At 43.7% G+C, this 20,878-nt stretch overlaps 1 protein-coding gene across 14 annotated transcripts in view; it reads right to left on the reverse strand.

The window, feature by feature from the left end:
* Window positions 1-20,878, reverse strand: part of pds5b (PDS5 cohesin associated factor B) — a 194,857-nt gene that overhangs the window by 53,821 nt on the left and 120,158 nt on the right. For all 14 annotated transcript variants that reach the window (XM_052026040.1, XM_052026028.1, XM_052026027.1 and 11 more), the window contains 4 exons: window positions 19,314-19,419; window positions 16,691-16,851; window positions 15,619-15,742; window positions 11,976-12,134 (listed from right to left, as the gene is read on the reverse strand). In XM_052026040.1, the coding sequence (XP_051882000.1) occupies window positions 11,976-12,134; window positions 15,619-15,742; window positions 16,691-16,851; window positions 19,314-19,419 (550 nt within the window). The remainder of the gene's footprint in view (window positions 1-11,975; window positions 12,135-15,618; window positions 15,743-16,690; window positions 16,852-19,313; window positions 19,420-20,878) is intronic.

Below are 20,878 nucleotides of genomic sequence, written 5' to 3' on the forward strand. Positions count from 1 at the left end.
CTCCAATCTAGGCAGTATCCTGGTAAATCTCCTCTGCACCCTCTCTAAAGCTTCCACATACTCCCTATAATGAGGCAACCAGAACTGAACACAATACTCCAAATGTGGTCTAACCAGAGTTCTAGAGAGCTGCAACATTACCTCGCGGCTCTTGAACACAATACCCCGACTAATGAAGGTCAACACAGTATACGCCTTCTTAACAACCCTATTGACCAGCGCAGCAACCTTGAGGTATCTATGGACAGGAACCCCAAGATCCCTCTGTTCCTCCACACTGCTAAGAGACCTGCCATTAACCTTGTATTCTGCCTTCAAATTCGATCTCCAGAAGTGTATCACTCAACACTTTTTCGGGTTGAACTCCACCTGCCACTTCTCAGCCCAGCTCTGCATTCTATCAATACCCTGTTGTAATTTACAGCAACCTTCTACACTATCCACACCACCACCTACCTTTGTATCATGACAAAACTTACCAACCCACCCTTCCACATCCTCATCCGAGTCATTTATAAAAAATCACAAAGAGCAGGGGTCCCAGAACAGATCCCTGCGGAACACCACTGGTCACTAACCTCCATACACCACATCCACTGCTCTACCTTCATCAATGTGCTTTGTCACATCCTCAAAGAATTCAAATCAGGCGCGCGAGGCACGATCAATCCCTCACAAAGCTATGCTGACTGTTCCTAATCAGCCTATGCTTTTCCAAATGCCCATGAATCCTGTTGCTAAGAATCTTCTCCAGTAATTTGCCCACCACTGAAGAAAGACTCACTGGTCTGTAATTCCAAGGGTTATCCTACTCCCTTTCTTAAACAAAGGAACAACATCTATCACCCTCCAGTCATCTGGCACTACTCCTGTGGCCAGTGAGGACGCAAAGATCATTGCCAATGGCACAGCAATCTCTTCCCTCACTTCCCGTACTAACCTTGGATATATCCCATCCGGCCTCAGTGACTGCTCTATCCTAATGTTTTTCAAAAGTTCCACCACATCCTATTTCCTCACATCGACATGCCCGAGCGTATCAGCCTGTCATACGCCATCCTCACAAACATCAAGGTCTCTCTCATTGGTGAATACTGAAGCAAAGTATTCATTAAGGACCTCCCCTACCTCTTCCGATTCCAGGTACATGTTTCCTCTTTTATCCCTGATCGGTCCTACCCTCACTCTAGTCATCCTCTTATTCTTCACATATGTGTAGAACGCCTTAGGGTTTTCCTTGATCCTACTTGCCAAGGACTTCTCATGCCCCCTTCTAGCTCTCCTAACTCCATTCTTAAGCTCCCTCTTGGCTACCTTGTAACTCTCCACAGCCCTGTCTGAACCATGCTTTCTAAACCTCAGGTGAGCGTCTTTCTTCCTCTTGACAAGATAGTCTACATCTCTTGTCAACCATAGTTCCTTCACTCTACTATCCTTACCCTGCCTCAATGGGACAAAGCTATCCGGAACCCTATGCAAGTACTCCCTAAAAAACCTCCACATTTCCGCTGTGCATTTCCCCAAGAACATCTGTTCCCAATGTACCCTCCCAAGTTCCTGCCTAATAGCATCATAATTCCCCCTACCCCAGTTAAATACTTTCCCATATTGTCTGCTCCTATCTCTCTCCAAGGCTATGGTAAAGGTCAAGGAGTTTTGGTCACTATCTCCAAAATGCTCTCCCACCAAGAGATCTGAAACCTGATCAGGCTCATGGCCTAGTAACAGGTGCAGAATGGCCTCTCCTCTAGTCAGCCTGTCCACATACTGTGTCAGGAATCCTTCCTGTACACACCAAACAAACTCTGCCCCATCTATCCCCTTTACACTAAGGAGGTGCCAATCAATATTAGGGAAGTTGAAATCACCCATGACAACAACCCCGTTATTTTTGCACCTCGCCAAAATCTGCCTCCTGATCTGCTCCCCAGTGTCTCTGCTGCTATTGGGGGGCTGTAGAATACTCCCAATAGAGTGATCGCTCCCTTCCTGACTTCCACCCACACTGACTCAGTAGACAGTCCTTCCAGGACATCCTCCCTTTCTACAGCTGTGATACTGTCCCTGATCAGCAAAGCCACGCCCCCACCTCTTGCCTCCGTACCTTTTCCTTTTTGAAACATCTAAACCCGGAATATTCAGCAGTCATTCCTGCCCTTGTGACAGCCAAGTCTCTGTAATGGTTACCACGTCATAGCTCCACATACTTACCCACGCTTTAAGTTCATCACCCTTGTTCCTGATACTTCTCGCATTAGACAAACTTCAGACCATCCAACTGACTGTAATTTTGCACTTTCAACTGCCTATCCTTCCTCAGTCTTTCTAAACTCTGCAGCTACTTGTACACTAAACGCACCAACCTCTGACCTATCACTCTGGTTCCCATCTCCCTGCCAAACTAGTTTAAACCCTCTCCAACAGTTCTAGCAAACCTGGCGGCAAGGATATCGGTCCCTCTCCAGTTCAGGTGTAACCCATCCCTTTTGTACAGGTTGTACCTTACCCAGAAGGGATCCCAATGATCAACAAATCTGAAACCCTGCTCCCCGCACCAATTCCTCAGCCACGCATTCATCTGCCAAATTATCCTATTCTTACCCTCACTGGCACATGGCACAGGCAGCAATCCAGAGATTACTACCCTTGAGGTCCTGCTTTTCAGCTTCCTACCTAGTTCCTTATATTCCCTCTTCAGGACCTCCTCTCTTTTCCTACCTATGTCATTGGTACCAAAATGTACCCCGACCTCTGGCTGTTCACCCTCCCCCTTCAGAATGCTGTGAACCTGATCCGAGGCGTCCCTTACCCTGGCACGCAGGAGGCAACATACCATCCAGGAGCCTCTCATGTTCATAGAATCTCTTGTCTGCCCCTCTTACTATGGAATCATTTATCACTACTGCCCTGCCCTCCTCTTCTCCCCCCTTCCCTTCTGCACCACACGACCAGGCTTAGGGCCAGAGACCTGGTTACTACGGCTTTCCCTTGGTAGGTCATCTCCCCCCCAACAGTATCCAAAGTGGTATATCTGTTATTGAGAGGAATGGCCACAGGGGTCCTCTGCACTACCTGCCTATTCTCATTATCCCATAGGAGCCAAAGGTCATCCAGCTGCAGTTCCCTTAACATGGTCTGTAAGTGGATTCCCTTAACTGGATGTCTCCCAGAACTCCCACATCTCACAAGCTGAATACATCACTGACCCTGGAGCCATTCTCACTACTCTAGCCTGGCACTAAAGGAAACACCAAAGCAAAGAAAGAAAAGAACTTACCAGAGACTTACCTTTGCCTCTTCTCGCCAAAGCCTCTTGAGCCAAAGCCTCAATATTCGAACTCTAACACTGGCCCACTGTCACAATGGCCGCTCCGCTTATACCTGCCTTCCCTTTATTTGCTGCTGTTAATAAGCCAATCAACTGGTAACAATGTGCCTTGTTTAGCCTCTTGCAAGGTGAAACTCAAGCCCAGGCACAGAGACCCACCTCTTTTCTAAGGTCCCGCTCCAAATCTGGTTCCAACTCCCGACCCTGCAAGGTGAAACTCACAAGCAGACACACACAGAGTCACCTCTTTTCAAAGGTCCCGCTCCAAATCTGGCTCCAACTCCCGACTCTGTAAGGTGAAACTCACAAGCACACGCACAGAGACTCTGTTGCCTGCCATTTGGTAAGTATTGAAAAAATGATTCAAGCCTTTCAAATATGTTGAACAGTTGGGATTTTGAAGGAAAATCCATCACTTCACTAGCACCTTCTCAAGGGCAATTAGAGATGGGCAATTAAATGCTGGCTCAGTCTGTGCAGCCCATATCCCTTGAATGAATAAAAACATTAGTTTCAGGTTCATAAATCACTATGGCTTTCTTCAGATCTTTTTTTATTGAGGTTGTGGCGACTCACTGCACTGGCATCGAACCAGCTCCCGACATCGCGAACGTCGTTGGAGGCCCCGATCCAAGATGGCGCAGGGTCCTCCTTCTTCTCCATCGTCGGGCTAGGAAAGCCTGCGCACGGGAAGGTCAGGTGACCCGCGCGTTAAGTTTTCGGATATTAAAGGCGCACTGCGTCCCTGTCGTTCATTCGACTTCTGACTTCAAACCAGAGACTCTGTGTCTTCATTTCATAGTATGTAGCTAGCCGCTACATCGGTGACCTGGACAGGCCCAAACATTTTTGGACCCACGATGTCTGCACAAGAGGTACAGGCAGTAGCCCTTAAAGTGCCCACATTCTGGACCGTCAGGCCTCGTGTCTGGTTCGACCAGGCCAAGGCCCAGTTCCACATTTGCCAGATCACCAGGGACAACAAGTACTACTACTATGTGGTGAGCGCCCTGAACCAAGACACCGCAGCCCAGGTCGAGAACTTCATCCAGGCGCCCCCGGAGGAGGAGAAGTATGGTAAGTTCAAGACCCCTCCTTCTTGAGACTTTCGGCCTTTCCCAACGCAAACGGGCCTCCCGCCTCCTTCACCTTGATGGGTTGGGTGACAGAGCCCCCTCTGCGCTCATGAACAAGATGTTGGCCCTGGCAGACGGCCACAAACCCTGTCTGATGTTTGAGCAGGCCTTTCTGGAGCAGTTACCCGACGACATCCACCTGCTCCTAGTGGATGCCGATTTCAGCGACCCCTAGTAGGTGGCTGCCCGGGTGGATGTCCTTTGGCGGGCGAAAAAGGAGAGCGGGGCGTCCATCGAGCGCATTGCCACGCCACGTACCCAGCGGCCCAGCAGGCCAGACCTGGCAATCGAACGCACCCCACCCACCACCAGGTCTGAGACACCGACCGACCAATGGTGTTTCTACCACCAGTGGTGGGGCGCTGACGCCCGCAGGTGCCGGCCACCATGCAGGTTTCCGGGAAATGCCAGAGCCAGCTGCCGCTGATGGCTATGGCAGCTGGCCACCCGGATAGCCTCTTGCAGGTGTGGGACAGGCGTTCCGGACGTCGGTTCCTGGTGGACACTGGAGCTGAAGTCAGCGCCATGCCTCCCAACAGCCACGAGATTCGCAACTGCACACCAGGACCCGTCCTCAGAGCCGCCAACGGCAGCGCCATCCGGACCTTTGGCACCTGTTTTGTGCACCTCCAGTTCGGCACCTGCAACTTTACTTGGAAGTTCATCCTGGCCACCATCGTGCAACCACTCCTCGGGGCAGACTTCCTTCACGCCCACAGTCTGCTGGTTGACCTGCGGGGTAAGCATTTGGTACATACTAGGACCTTCCAAACATTCTCATTGGGTGAGGCCAAGCTACCGGCCCCACACCTCGACTCTGTCACCACATCGACCAACGAGTTTGCCAGGGTCCTGGCAGAGTTCCTGTCCGTACTAACGCCCCAGTTCTCCACCACCTTGCCCAAGCATGGCGTCCAGCATCACATCCCCACCCAGGGCCCTCCCCTCCACGCCCCTACCCGGCAGCTACCCCCGGACAAGCTCCGCCTTGCGAAAGAAGAATTCAAAAGAATGGAGGAGTTGGGGATCATCCGCAGATCAGACAGCCCATGGGCCTCTCCGCTACACATGGTCCCCAAGGCAGCCGGAGGCTGGCGACCATGTGGCGATTACAGACGCCTCAACGACATTACTACCCCGGACCGGTACCCCGTGCCGCATATTCAGGACTTTGCTGCCAACCTGCACGGGCGGTCCAGTTTTTCCAAGGTCGACCTCGTCCGCGGGTATCACCAGATCCTAGTGCATCCAGATGACATTCCAAAGACAGCGCTGATCACACCTTTCAGCCTCTTTGAATTCATCCGGATGCCCTTTGGCCTCAAGAACGCTGCTCAGTCCCTCCAACGACTCATGGACGCGGTTGGGCGCAACTTTGACTTCGTCTTCATATACCTTGACGACATCTTGATCACCAGCAGCAGCCGCCAGGAACATTTCACGCACCTCCACCAACTCTTTTCTTGCCTGAGGGATTTCGGCCTGACCATCAACCTGGCCAAGTGCCAGTTCGGGCTTAAGACAATTTATTTCCTGGGCCATCGGATCGACAAACACGGCACCACGCCCCTGCCTGCAAAGGTCGACGCCATCCGCCATTTCGCCAGACCCACCTCCATCAAGGGCCTGCAGGAATTCCTCGGTATGGTAAACTTTTATCACTGGTTCATACCATCCGCAGCCCGCATCATGCGCCCGTTGTTTGCTCTCCTGTCAGGCGGAAGCAAGGACATTGTTTGGTCGGAAGAGGATCACACCGCGTTCGTCGAAACCAAGCAGGCCTTGGCGGACGCTGTTATGTTGGTGCATCCTCGTACGGACGTCCCGACTGCCCTCATGGTCGATGCCCCCAGCACAGCAGTCAGGGGCGTTCTAGAGCAGCTTATCGAAGGGCGTTGGCAACTGCTAGCGTTCTTCAGCAGGCACCTTCGGCCACCAGAGCTCAAATATAGCGCCTTTAACCGCGAGCTGTTGGCATTGTATCTGGCCATCAGACACTTCCGATACTTCTTGGAGGGCAGGCCGTTTACAGCTTTCACAAACCACAAGCCGTTGACCTTCGCTTTCAACAAGGTCTCAGATCCCTGGTCAGCACGGCAGCAGCGGCACTTGTCGTACATCTCAGAGTACGCCACTGACGTCCACCATCTGTCTGGGAAAGAGAACGTGGTCGCAGCTGCACTGTCACGGCCCACCATCCGAGTTTTGTCCCGGGGGTGGATTTCGGCACCTTGGCGGAGGCACAGCGAACGGACATGGAGATGCCCAGCTATCGCACCACAGTCTTGGGCCTGCAATTGCAAGACCTACTGGTAGGCCCCGGTGAGTGCACCCTGCTCTGCGATATCTCCACAGATAGACCCCCGCCCCATCGTCCCAGCTGCCTGGCGCCGACGGGTGTTTGATTCCATCCATGGCCTTGCACACCCATCCATCCGGACTACTGTCCAGATGGTGTCTGACAAGTTCGTCTGGCATGGCCTGTGTAAACAGGTCTCCGAATGGGCCCAGTCCTGCACACGCTGCCAGACCTCAAAAGTACAGCAGCAGGTCAAGGCCCCCCTGCAGGACTTTCAACCTACCCGCCGGAGGTTTGACCATATCCATGTTGACCTGGTCGGCCCCCTCCCAGTCTCCCGAGGAGCACAGTACCTCCTCACGATTGTCAATCGTTTTACCCGCTGGCCTGAAGCCATTCCCCTCGCAGACACCTCCACCCAGTCCTGTGCACGGGCCCTTTTGTCAACTTGGGTGCCCCGTTTCGGTGTCCCGGCACATATCACCTCAGACAGGGGAGCTCAATTCACCTCCGGCCTGTGGTCTGCCGTTGCCGACTTGTGGGGTTCCCGGATCCACCTCACCACCGCCTACCACCCCCAATCCAATGGGCTGGTGGAGAGGTTCCATCGACACCTGAAGTCGGCACTCATGGCCCGCCTTAAGGTGCCCAACTGGGTGGACAAACTCCTCTGGGTCCTGCTGGGGATACGCACCGCACCAAAAGAGGACCTGCATGCCTTGTCCATGGAGATGGTCTATGGAACGCCCTTAGTCGTCCCCGGCGAGTTCCTACCAGCCCCTCGGGGGCCAGAGGAAGAACCTGCTGAGGCGCTCAACCGACTGCGCGAGCGGCTTGGAAACCTGGCCCCGATACCCACCTCGCGACACGGACAGGCCCCAACCTGTACGCCGACTACCCTCCGAGACTGTGAGTTTTGTCTTTGTCAGGAGGGGTGTGCACTGAACACCACTGCAGTGGCCGTATGAAGGGCCATTCCAGGTCGTCAGGAACAATGGGTCTACGTTCATGCTGGACATTGGGGGGTGCGAGGAGGTTTTTACAATTGACCGGCTGAAGCTGGCTCATTTAGACTTGGACCAACCCACGGTGGTCCAGCGAGCACAACAAAGGGGCAGGCCACCCAAGTCATAGTTTATTTAATTCTGGTTTTTGCGATGGTATCGCCAGTTCGGGGGGGGAGGTTATGAAGCAACTCACCACACCGGCATCGAACCGGCACCCGACATTATGAATGTCGTCGGAGCCCCCTCATGGGGTCGTCCTCCTTCTCCATCGTCGGGCTAGGAAAGCCTGCGCGCAGGAAGGTCAGGTGACCCACGTGTGACATCAGCGCAGGAACTGTAGTGTGGGAAGTTTTCAGATATTAAAGGCACACCGCGCCCCTGTCGTTCTTTTGACTTCTGATTTCAAACCAGCGACTCTGTGTCTTCATTTTGTACTGTGTAGCTAGCCGCTACAAGGTCTTGCTTTGATTCTCACACTAGTCAGATAAATTCCTCGTGAATGTGGGCTGCATCACTTTCTGGGGCTTTGATTAATACAGAGCAATGGTGTTCTTTGACACAAACTTAAGCTGGTAAATAAAAAGTACTTTTTCTTCATAATGACAGCCATATAGTTTGAGGAGTTGCTGTGCTATGTAGCAAAAATTCTGCGCAATATACAGCTTTAGCAAAAGTAAACCAACAAGATATTGTAACTAAAAATAGAAGTGGGAAGACCCTTTGATTTGAAACATTAACTGTTTCTCTTTGTGGATGTTGTCTGACTTGCAGAGTGTTTCCAGCATTTTCTGTTTTATTTCAAATTTAGAGCATCTACAGTTTTTTTTAATTTTCAAGACTTTTGCCACTAAACCAATATCCTGGCACATCGCAAAATAGGTTTGATTCAATACCTGTGCACTTTTGGATAAAGCACCAGCATGAATGACAAAATCCAACACCTTTTTTTAAAAAATAGATCTAAGGACAGCGTTTTTGCATCATGTGAAACGAGTGGCAGGAGTCCTGAAGGTTTATTCCTCTAAAATCAGATCAAATGGATTTCAATTTTTGCAGCAACTTCATCATGTAGCTTGCAGAATTGTGCACAAACATATCACATCTCCCCACAACATTTTGAACTTTCCTAAGCAATGTTGTGGAAGAGAGGGAATTGCATACTTGCACAATTTCCATTTCAGCCGTCAGAGTATTCCTCTCAAATTCATTCTCACCATCATAGAATGTAAACAGAACACAAACAATGTATCTAAGGACTTCCATTAAGAGTATTTTTTTCGAAGTTCCTATTATGCCTGTCAATCATAGAGTTGTACAGAATAGAAATGGGCCCTTCAGCCCACCATGTCAATGCTGACCTTTTTGCCCATCTACACTATTCTTATTTGCCCACATTGAATTTATATCTTTCTATGGCTGGCCTATTTAAATGCCTGTCTAAATGTTTCTTAAGTGCAGTGATTGTATCTGACTCTACCATCTACTCTGGCTGCGAGTTCTGGATATTAACCATTCTCTGTGTAAAAACTTTCCCCTCAGATCCCTTTTAAAACTTCTTCTCACTTTAAACCTATGCCCTCTTGTATTTGATACCACTACCATATGAAAAAGATTCTGACCATCTACCCGTTCTATGCCTCTTAGTTTTATATATCTGTCAGGTAAGCCTCCTTTGCTCCAGGGAACTAGACCAGCCTATCCAATCTCTTCAATCCAGGCAACATCCTGGTGAATCTCCTCTCTCTCCAGCACAACCGCATCTTTCCTATAGTGCGGCAACCAGAACTGCACACAATATTCTAAGTGCACTCTAACTAGTTTTGTAAAGTTGCAACATAGCTTTCCAACTTTTATACTTCATGCCCATTCTATGAAGGCAAACATGCCATATGCCTTCTTCACCACTCTTTCTACTTGTATTGCCACTTTCAGGGAACTATGGATTTGAAACAGAAACCACAAGTCCCACTGTTCATCAACATTCCTTTGCATCCTACCATTTATTGTATATGTCCTACCACTATTTTTCTTCCAAAATACATTCACCTTGCACTTATCCAGTTTAAATTCCATTTGCCAACATTCCACCCAACTATCCATTTGATCTATGTCTTCCTGTAGCCTTAGACACTTTCTTGCTCTCCACACCATCAACTTTCATGTCATCTGCAAACTTGCTAATCATACCTCCTATATTCACATCCAAGTCATTAATACACATCACAAATAACAAAGGTCTTAGCACCAATTCCTGCAGTGCACCATTGGTCACAGATTTAAAATCAGAAGAGCCTCCTTCCACCATACTCTCTGCCTCCTATCACCAAACCAATTTTAGATCTAATTAGTCAGCTCGCCTTGGATCTCATCTGCCTTAACCTTTTGGACTAGCCTACCGTGCAAGACCTTATCAAATGTTTTACTCAACTTAATACAGACAATGTCTATCACCCACCCTTCACCAATTGCCTGAGACTTCACATTATTTTCTAAAATGGCTGAATAATACTTGCTGTAAAGCTGGTGGGCAAAAGGCAGAATTCTTGCTGCTGGAGCTTTATTGTGATGGAGGTCACATAAAAATCCATGCATTTGATTCAGCACAGGTCCCAATTACACTGCCACTCATACGAATTCAAGAGTAATATTCTCCTCACCCTCATTCTTTTACATTTTAATTAGTTTCTGATTTCCGTACTGCTCCATGTTGAGGCTATAGTTTTTCAACAGAATGTACAAGGCACTGTGTAAGTTCCCCAAAAATCAGTCAGGTTTTTTTTCCAGAAACCACAGATATGACAACTCTGTAGTTAGAACATAGAACACTACAGCACAGTACAGGCCTTTCGGCCCACAATGTTGTGCCGACATTTTATCCTGCTCTAAGATCTATCTAACCCTTCCCTCCCACATAGCCCTCCATCTATCATTCATGTGTCTATCTAAGAGTCTCTTAAATGTCCCTAATGTATCTGCCCCCACAACCTCTGCTGGCAGTGCGTTCCACACACCCACCACTCTCTGTGTAAAAAAAACTTACCCAGACTAGCTCAGGCACTCCATTAAGTAATTCTTCAACAAAATCTTTCTTTCCTTTCACAATATCATAAACATCTTGATACTTATATTGCCCCATTTCAGATTCCATATTCACTTTTCTGGAATTATTCCCACAAGTCACCACTTTCACATGACTTATCAGTGCAATCCATAGACAATGGGACTGGTCACTAATCGCAATGTTTGGACTTTTGAGAGCGCTTTTCTTCCCATAAAAGAAAACTCCATGAAATTTTTCAAGGTGTATATTTATTGTCAGCAGAGTATTTTCTTGGTGAAAAATATTAGATTTTTCCAGTAGGCCTTTGGCTGTTTGGTTTTTAAAATCTGTTGAAAATGAAAAATCCAAGCCCCATATAGCTCCAAAAGTGTGTGCAATACTGGAATGACTGTGAGAGAGAGGGCGAGAGCATGACAGAGATATCTTTATTAGTCACATGTACATCAAACACACAGTGAAATGCATCTTTTGCATAGAGTGTTCTGGGGGTAGCCCGCAAGTGTCGCCATGCTTCTGGCGCCAACATAGCATGCCCACAACTTCCTAACCTGTACATCTTTGGAATGTGGGAGGAAACCAGAGCACCTGGAGGAAACCCATGCAGACACGGGGAGAACGTACAAACTCCTTACAGACAGCAGCTGGAATTGAACCCGGGTCGCTGGCGCTGTAAAGCGTTATGCTAACTGTTACACTACCGTGCCTGCACAATGACTAATAGGAAATCAGGAAAGTAGAGAATGCCATCAGGATTTCTTTTGTTTTTCCTTTCAAGAAAACTCTCCGCTTACGTTTTCTTAATATTTGTCCAGTATTATGAAAGGACATGCTACATGCTAGAACTACAAAACACTGCAAAAATGGGAATCAGCAAAGGCTTAATGTTTTCTTACAAAGAGCTCCCAATCTAGAAGATTAGGAAGCAGAACAAATATCGACTGCTGGGTTACTAGAAGAAAATAGCATCATGAATGTGGACAATCAGTTTGAAGTACTTACATTTTTCATACTTCAACTATTAATAAGCATTAGTGAAATCTGGGAACAAATTTACAACTCATCTTCTTGGCTTGAAATTGGTGGCAGGTGGAAGATATCACAAATGAAAACAACAGAAACAGCAAGCTACCATATCAGTACTTACCCGGTCATTCATTAACAAATCTTTCACAACAAAACCAGCCACCAGGGATTTCAGAGGTGCAGAAAACTGTTCTGGAGCCAGCATAGCTATATGCCCAATTGAAATCAAAGGCGTTATGAGCTGCTCTGGGTTGCTAGGATCCAAACTCTTGTGTAAAGGCTAAAATAAAAAAAACAAGAAAAGGTCGTCAGTTTACAATGTCTTTTTCTGCAAATGCCACAGTTGTGTTTCTGTGCTCTGACATCCCAGTGTAGTGATACTATTAGGGAATGCTTCACAGGAGGTTGTGGGTGCAATTTTCCAAGTGTTAAATGAAGCTCGAGAGGTCTGGTGGCCTACTCCTGGCTCCTATTTTCTTGTGATCTTTTCTTGAAAATTACAAACTGTGATTTCCCAGATCCATTCTCTGAGAGCACTAAACTGCATAATCATTCTAATGAGCAACAAAAGATAATAGGCTGATGCCGAGTTATGAATGGGTTCGATTTTTACTGATGCCCATAAGTCGATCTTGTCCATATGTTGGAAAATACACAAAATAACTCTATATAGTAACTGTATCTACACAGTATTGTAATGAATGGTGCCGATGAGGGCCAATTAATGCGAACATTTATTTATTGTCTTCCCTTGCCTAGTTACAATGGCAAAGAATCAGGATGTCCCATGCTGAATGGCTGGTTTCAATGGGCTTTAAGTATCAGTGGATGTTACATTGTTTATTGGAGTATCATTGCACAAGTATCAAAAGAAGCAATTGTTTGTCAATTTCCAAAGCAACTCTTAAGTGGCTTCCCGTGGCAAAACTGGCAGCTTGGGTTCTTAAGAGACAATGGTACCTGATTATTGCAGGGAGGTTAAATGTAAACAGTTTTTTTCTCCAAGACTGGTTCTCATTTGTATTTAATAATATTCATGGAATCTCATTCATATGTAAAGGTGTCCAAAAGTGGGGCGTTTGCAACCTGGGGAGGGCCTGCATAAAGGAATCTAATGATATTTGATATGTGTGGATCGCTTTAACAAACTGCATTTCAGCAAGATTATGTATCTTTCACTAGAAAATGTCACTTTCCTTCTGAATATTACATTTCTGGGAAGAGTAAGAAGGGATTTAAAGATGTTCTCTGTGCAGTTATCAATACTTTGAAGCCTTTCGTTAATCAACTGAACTACCCTAGTTAGAATGAATATTGTATCCAAAATAAAGCAGAAGAGGACTTCTATAAACCAATTCATTGCAGATTCTGACACAGCTACCACAATAAATAAGATAAACTTAGGAGTAGTTTATGGTAATAACATTTAACCAAGTAGGCAGAGGGACAGAGAATTACTTCACAGAAACACAGAACTTTTGATTTCCTTGACATTTCAGGTCGAGGACCTTCATGAGGACTGGTCCACATGAAGAGTCTCGACCTGAAACAATAACTGTACATTTCCCTTGAGATGCTGTCTGGCTTGCTTAGTTCCTCCAACAGTTTGTTTTTTTCTCCAGATTCCAGCATCTGCAGTCTTCCTAGTATAGTTATTTTGAAAGGACCAGGAGCACATAGTCCTGATCATTTTAGAACATTCTAATTGTGCAGCACATTCCATCCTCCAAGAAATTGGATTCTTTCAACAGTTACTATCCAAATCCTTAAAATTAATCTCATGATCTTTGCAGAAAACACAAAGTTTATTTTGGGACATTAACCCAAGAGAACCCATTTGACCTTGAATGCTGATAGACATTAATAAAAAAGACAATTTAAGAACACAAGCTAGAGATTCCATTTCACCTCCTTTATTAACCTCAGTGATGAACTGAATTGCCTTTAGTAACTGTTTAGAGTTGGGAATACGACTTCAATGCTTTTGATGCAAGTATTAACTAGAATTTCTTTAATTAAGTAATCTCCATGCATCAAGATTACTTCAACTAGACAGGCCCAATCTTAGGATGGTGATGCTGCAGAAATTAAATTTATGGACTTGCAATTCATAGACTTGGCTAACAGTCCAAACAACAAAGTTCAAATACCATCCAAGGCAGCTGTGGAACTTAAGCCATTAATATTTTGAAATTAAAACAACTGATTGTTAAGTCATTATGATCACAGAACTGCTGGAGTATTGTAAAAAGCCACCTAGATCATTAATGTCCTTCAGGGAATCTGCAAATCTTACCCAGTCTGACCTACTGGTAACCAATGTGGCTGTCCCCAAAATTCTCCCTGAAATGACCCAACAAGCTTCTCACTTGTACCACTGAAATACAACAAATAAAACTGGATGGACAACCCAGCATCAACCTAAGCACCAAATTCACCCAAGGCAAAACCACGTTCAGGCCAGTCAACCTTGGAATAGCCTCTTCACAAAAATCTAGTGACTAGTGTTCAAATTAGTAACCTTCATGCCATAAAAATGACAGACAATGACCATCTCCAACAGGAGGGTGTTTACCAACTACCCTTGACACAATGATACTTCCATTGCCAAGTTCCCTACCATCAACATCCTGCGGGTCATCACTGCAAAGAAACTCAACTGGATAAGTCACAAGATTTTGTAACCGGGTATTCTGTGGCAACCAACTCCCATCCTGACAAAGATTTTCCACCATCTACTAGACACAAATCAGGACCATAATTGAATACTCTTCACTTGCCTGGAGGGGTGCAGCTCTAGCAGCACTCAAGTGCGTCAACACCAAGCAGTATAAAGCAATCCATTTGACTGGTACCTCATCCACCTCCCTAAACTTTCATTCCCTCTACTATCTGCTCAGACTGGCTGCAGTACGTACTATCTACAAACTGAACTGCAGTTCTTCCCCCAAGCTGCTCATTGAGCATCTCGCAAACTCACAACTTTTATCATCAAAAAGGTTAAAGGCTTCACTTGCATGGGGAACACCACCACCTGCACGTTTCCTTCTAAGTCCCAAATCATCATAATTCAGAGATATGTTACATCCATCGTCATTGGATCTAAACCTTGGAACTCCTTCCCAAATAGCAATGCGAGTGTATCTTCACCAAAAGGACTATAGCTGTACAACAAGCTATTTCACCACCATCTTTTCAAGGGCAATTAGGAATTGGCCATAAATTCTGACTTTCCCAGAAATTCCCTGATCCAAAAAAATGAATAAACTTCTTTACCCTACATGCTCAAATCAACAACATGTCATGCCACCTTCCTGCAGGTTCCCTCGGACAGATACTAAATATAACAAGTTTCTTCAAAAACACAGATCGGGTTTTGGTGATAGCATGAGGGGGCCAGGGGAGGGCACAAATGCATTTTAACTCAAGACCTGTACAGTAAGCTAAAATTGCTTTCCTATCGGGCTAACAAAGTGGAAGGAGGAAGTTATGAAATAAGTTATGCTAAATTGTACAAAAATGCTAGTCTAATATAACTGTCGAGGCCATAAACAAAGTCTTGTACATGTAATCACAACCAAAAGCAAGTTACAGTTTAGAGTATAATGTGGAATTTAGGTTATTTGAACACGCTTATAAAGATTTTACCCTCATTAAGCTAATACATCAAACAGAAAAACAATTTGGAACCATCAATTGATCTTGGTAGGAATAGGATAACTGCAAATATAATTGAAATTCAATTTAAATGGTGAATGTTTTACCTCAAATATTTGTGCAAACTGTGTCTCTTTGCTGGAGAATATTGCATGAATGCAGTGAATGGCATGCTTGGCTTGTCGAGCAGTGCCTTTCTTGGCCTTCTGTTGCAGTACTGGTAACAAAGCGCTAGGAAAGAGGAAAGCATAATGTTGACTTTGATTGTGGTTTCACAAAATTTGGGAAAATTGAATTGATTTTGCAAGTGATAGAAAGGTTAATACCAGTGCCAAATACCCTTTGGCACTGACCTGAATATTTCCAAGAGCCCCACTCATGGAATAGCACCCTCTGCTGTCAGTAGATTTGTCCACCTTATTTCACGTGCACACAAGACAACAGATGGGCAAAAATTAATTCTGCGCTAAGAAATTAATTTGAGAGTTCTTTTATCATAAATCAAGCAATACCAAACCCAGTGACACAACCACCAATGTGCAATTGAACATAATTTACTTCAAATTTTTAATAACTATTTTGACTTTTGTTCCATTATCTCGTGAACGTGGAATGCAGCAGGGCCAGTGGGATGCACTAACACAGCATTTTAAAATTTTATGGACATACTTGACATACAACTTTTTTTCTCCCTCTTTCTAGCCCTCACCCATCGACTGTACATTTTCCAGTAAATTCAGTGTGGAATTCATGTTAATACTTGATGTATTGGAAGAATGCTTAATTTTCCATTACTAATGTTTTGTGCAGCAGACTTTTAAAACAGTAGTTAGGAGCACAAGTCAATACAACCTGTCCACTCACTTTTGTTTTCTACAACAACATTCAAACTTGTACAAAAGCACATCACAACAAAGTTAGTGAAAAATGCATCCATTGAACATGAAAAAACATTTACATCATGAAAGAAAGCTAATCTGCAATTCACAGAGTAAAAAATATTTAATACATTCAAAATTCCAAAAGCTGATTTTTCTTGAATAACCATTCTGATATTAATCGGGATAAAAAGCTTGAATCTTGCAGGACAGAAAAAAAAACATATGCTCATACTGGCTCTTTGAAAGAGGTATTTATATTTCACTACTACTCTATATCATATATGGTAATGAAACATACGATCTGATGTGAGGAAAGTCATCTTCAATTTTCTGCCCAGTATTTCGGAAGATTTGTAAAGCAGCTTCTGCTACCTTTTCATCATCCATTTTCAAACACTGCAGGAGGGATTCAAATGTTTCCGCAGAGTGAAAAGAGATTGAATGAGTGAATGATAACACCTAGAATAAAGAGAAAGAAGTCTTTAATGGATAGGGTATTCTAAAATAAAAGAAATTTTGAAACTCTGTCAATAATTTAATTTTATTCCATGAAAACATATATTTTAGAAATCATGTTAAATATATGTTACACAATACTTCATAGCATAAAGCTGTTTTGCATGTTCTTAATATTTTGAATGGAACTGTAGGGCACAATGATACAGCAATTAATAACTGCTGCCACACAGAAAAAGAAGCCTTGGGTGTTATCTGTGTCATGTTTGTATATTCTCCCTGTATCTCAGTGGGTATCACCTCCCTTACCAAAGACATGCTAATAGGTTAACTGTAAATTACCCCTTGTGCAGATGGATAGCAGAGGCATTAGGGAAGAATTGATAGGGCATGTGTGAGAGTATGGTTAAAAGGGGAAAAGGAAGTGGGGAGTGACACAGATGGAATGGTCTGGTGGGAGCCAGCACAGACATGATGGACTGATTAGCCTCCTTCTCTGTTGTGATTAGATGTCATATTTTCCAAATGAAATTCAATCATTCTGAAATATATTCAACTCAATTTCTGAAATTTTGATCCATTTAAGTAAAAGGGATCTGAATTTCAAAACCACAGCAAATGCAAGTACAGTAAAACTGATAATCTGGCACCCATGGCACTTTGGTGGTGCTGGACTGACAACTTTCAGACAAAACACTTTTAATTCATTTTCTTCAAAAACAAAAAGGATGTTACACAGTATTATAATAAATTTTCCAGTGAACTTGACAAGTTGAAAGGGAGGGTGGGATCCAGGGCCCCATGCCAAACCTCACCTAGTGAGCCTATTGCCAAACCATGGGGATTTCTGAAGAGTGAGATAACAAATTACTGGAGTTTTTCTGTACTATTAATTCAGCCATTTATTGTTACGATTGTCTATTCATTATAGACAAGCTCTGGAATTCATTGAAATGAAAATTAGGAAGTGTCTATCACTGTCCTCCAAGCTACCATGGGATGAGAGATGATTTTATTGACCCATTGATATTTTGATGGGCCTTGATATGGTAGATACTGAGAGAATATTCCCTCTCATGGGGCAACTGGGTTTGGGGGATATAATTTCAAAATAAGTTGTCCCACATTTAATATAGAGATGAAGTGGAATTTCTTCTCTCAGAAGTTTGTGAACCTTTGGAATTGTCTATCCCAGAGATCAGTGGAAGCTGTATCACTGCAAATATTTAAGGTTGGGATATTCAAGGATAAGAAAGACAGATTTTGTGTCTATTGCCAAGTGGTATGAACAACAGGGAGGAAAGTGGAAATGAAGTCAAAATTAGATCAGTCATGATCTTATTGAATGGCAGTTCGGGCTCGAGAAGCCATATCACCTGATCTTTCTATTTCATTTATTCTTATTATGGCCAGATCTATGTCTAGGCAGCAAACTGAAAATCTCTCTCAATCTCTCAGGAATCCACTGGTATGGTGCATTACAACAATTCTCACAAAAAACTTTACTAGAATTTTCTCAGCACATTTTTAATCAGAATGAAACAAAAATGAATGCAATTGCATCATAAATCCATCAAAGTCTTAAAATTACAGCAGTTAAATTAAGGTATACTTTATAATCAAAGACTCACAGAAGAATTAATTAAACATGCCTGCCCAAAGACTTCTAGGACAATTCTACTGATATAATCTTAAAAATTACTGCTTCCTGTTACATCTTAAAACAGGTCTTTTTTTTTAAATCTTCCTCTAAAAATATCTGAATTTTCAAATTGGATTGTTTTAGACCACTTCAATGAATCAGGCTGCTTTCTTTTAGAGAAAAAAGGTGGTACAACAAGGTGACCTTCCAAATAGCTGATCTTAATTTGTTTTTAACAAAAGAGACAATAAATAGAAAAGGTGAGGAAAACGAACTGCAGACTTGATACATTGGTCCTGCAGAACATTGACAAGAGAGAATTTCTAGTGTATCCCAATGCAATTCATTACAGTAATAGTGGACATATTTCAAATTGATGGCTTTCCTAGATACAAGGGTTGTTGATGCACCCAGATGCACAGAAATCAAATATTACAATTAAAATGCCTCCTTTGCCAATCAGATAAAGTTCCTTATAATCATCTTGATACATTACCATGATACTCCATATGCAACTTTCATGGCATTGCATTTACATAATTTCTATCTATGAACATCGTGGATCACTTTACAACCCAATTATGAAGTTTCAAAGTGTAATATAAGAAATAATATTCTGTGGTGCAGTGCCACATCCCACTAAAAAGATTTAATGATAATGTTTCTAGACCCTAATTGAGTCTGAACTTGAAGGACTCTTTTTACAGAATCATAGAAATGGTTACAAGAAACCACTAATCATAATATAATTGAAATTTATTATTGAAAGTATTATTGTGTCAAATTATGAATAACTTTAAGTTGCGGTACTTCAGACATTTACCTTAAGCAATTCAAGGCCTGCTCGAATTGCTTCATCAGTTGGCACACCCTCCTCTTCATCATCAGCTGTACCATCGATGGATTTATTAATTTGTTTGATTAATGCGCTATTAAAAACAACATATGAACCATTTTGTAAAAGTACCATGACAAGTCATTTAATAGCACTATTTTTTTAAAAAAAAGATTGAGACCATACACAAATTATCAAACTGCAAACTTCAGCGTAGAGGTGGTTCTTCTATAATGTGATGGTTATATTCCTAAGGAACCTGGCATTACAGAAAGTTGCATTACAGCATTGCCTTCAGAGCACAAATTTAAACAGGTTTTCCTGACTGCGATCCTGCTATGACCAATTGGGTTGTAGTCACGTTTTGGAAACACATGTTATAGCAAAATTACCTGTAGTACACAATATACTTACACGTGAAAATGACAGGAGAATATTATTGCCAGATCAACATCTACAGTAATCCATCATTTGAATTATGAATTTTCTCTATAATGCCACTGACTGTTTGGGAGTACGTGTCACAATTCACAAAGCTATTTTTTGCTGTAACAAACTGCACACCACTGTCCACTCAAGGCATTTGGCTCTTCCTCTCATATCACTGTGTTTTCATTGTGATCATAATGCCCTGCTTGCTATTGTGATTTATCAAAATTTATTTTGTGCAGTCTTCAAGATGGCTTCAACTATTCCAGCAACTCGAAACATTGCACCCTCTAAGAATCATGGCAAACTACAGCTATTGCTGCAAAGCTGGAAGTGAAAGCAATGAACTCTCGGTGGACATTGGTCATTCCTTAAATCTTGCAGTGCGAACAATCCTTAACAACATTGAAAAAATAAAAGTATCCAAAACTATTATGCCTGGAAGTGATGTTACAATAGAAAGAATGGAAAAGGGGTTAAGCATGTGGTTAGTAGATCCAAATTATAGGTATGAATTCCTCTGAGTTTGATAAAGATCCAGGAAAAAGAGGGATCATTAAGGCAAGACTTGAAAGATGGTGAGGAAAGTGATGGAATCCTGAAAGTACTAGTACGTTCAAGTACTGTTATGGCTGGTTTGAACATTTCAAGTAGAAAATTATCCCCACTGCTTCAGGCTTCCAAGGCAGCCAAAGAACATCCTACTCCCTCCTTGGAGATGAAGTTGAGAGTGACTGTAAATTTAAGTCTCTCCTATTCTACCATTTGGAGAAACTGGGGGCTCTGAAGGGATAATTAAAGTCTGAGCTTCTAATAATGTGCTGCCTTTCCAAGATGATATTACATAGTTTCTCTCCCCATACACCGAACAATATTGTGCAAAGAATAACCTGGACAACCTCATCACCTCTGGATCCATTTAATATCGATGACATGGCTGACAACAGTGAGGTAGCATGTTTGCTCCCCAACACTACTTCATTGTTACAATTATTAGACCAGGGTGTTACTGATATGTTCAAGACTTACTGTTCTGTCTGTCCTAGTTCTGATGAAGGGTCTTTGACCCAAAACATTAACTCCGTTTCTCTTTCCACAGATGCTGCCTGACCTGCCAAGTGTTT

This window comes from Pristis pectinata, chromosome 11 (assembly GCF_009764475.1).
Source record: "Pristis pectinata isolate sPriPec2 chromosome 11, sPriPec2.1.pri, whole genome shotgun sequence".
Lineage (NCBI taxonomy): Eukaryota > Metazoa > Chordata > Chondrichthyes > Rhinopristiformes > Pristidae > Pristis > Pristis pectinata.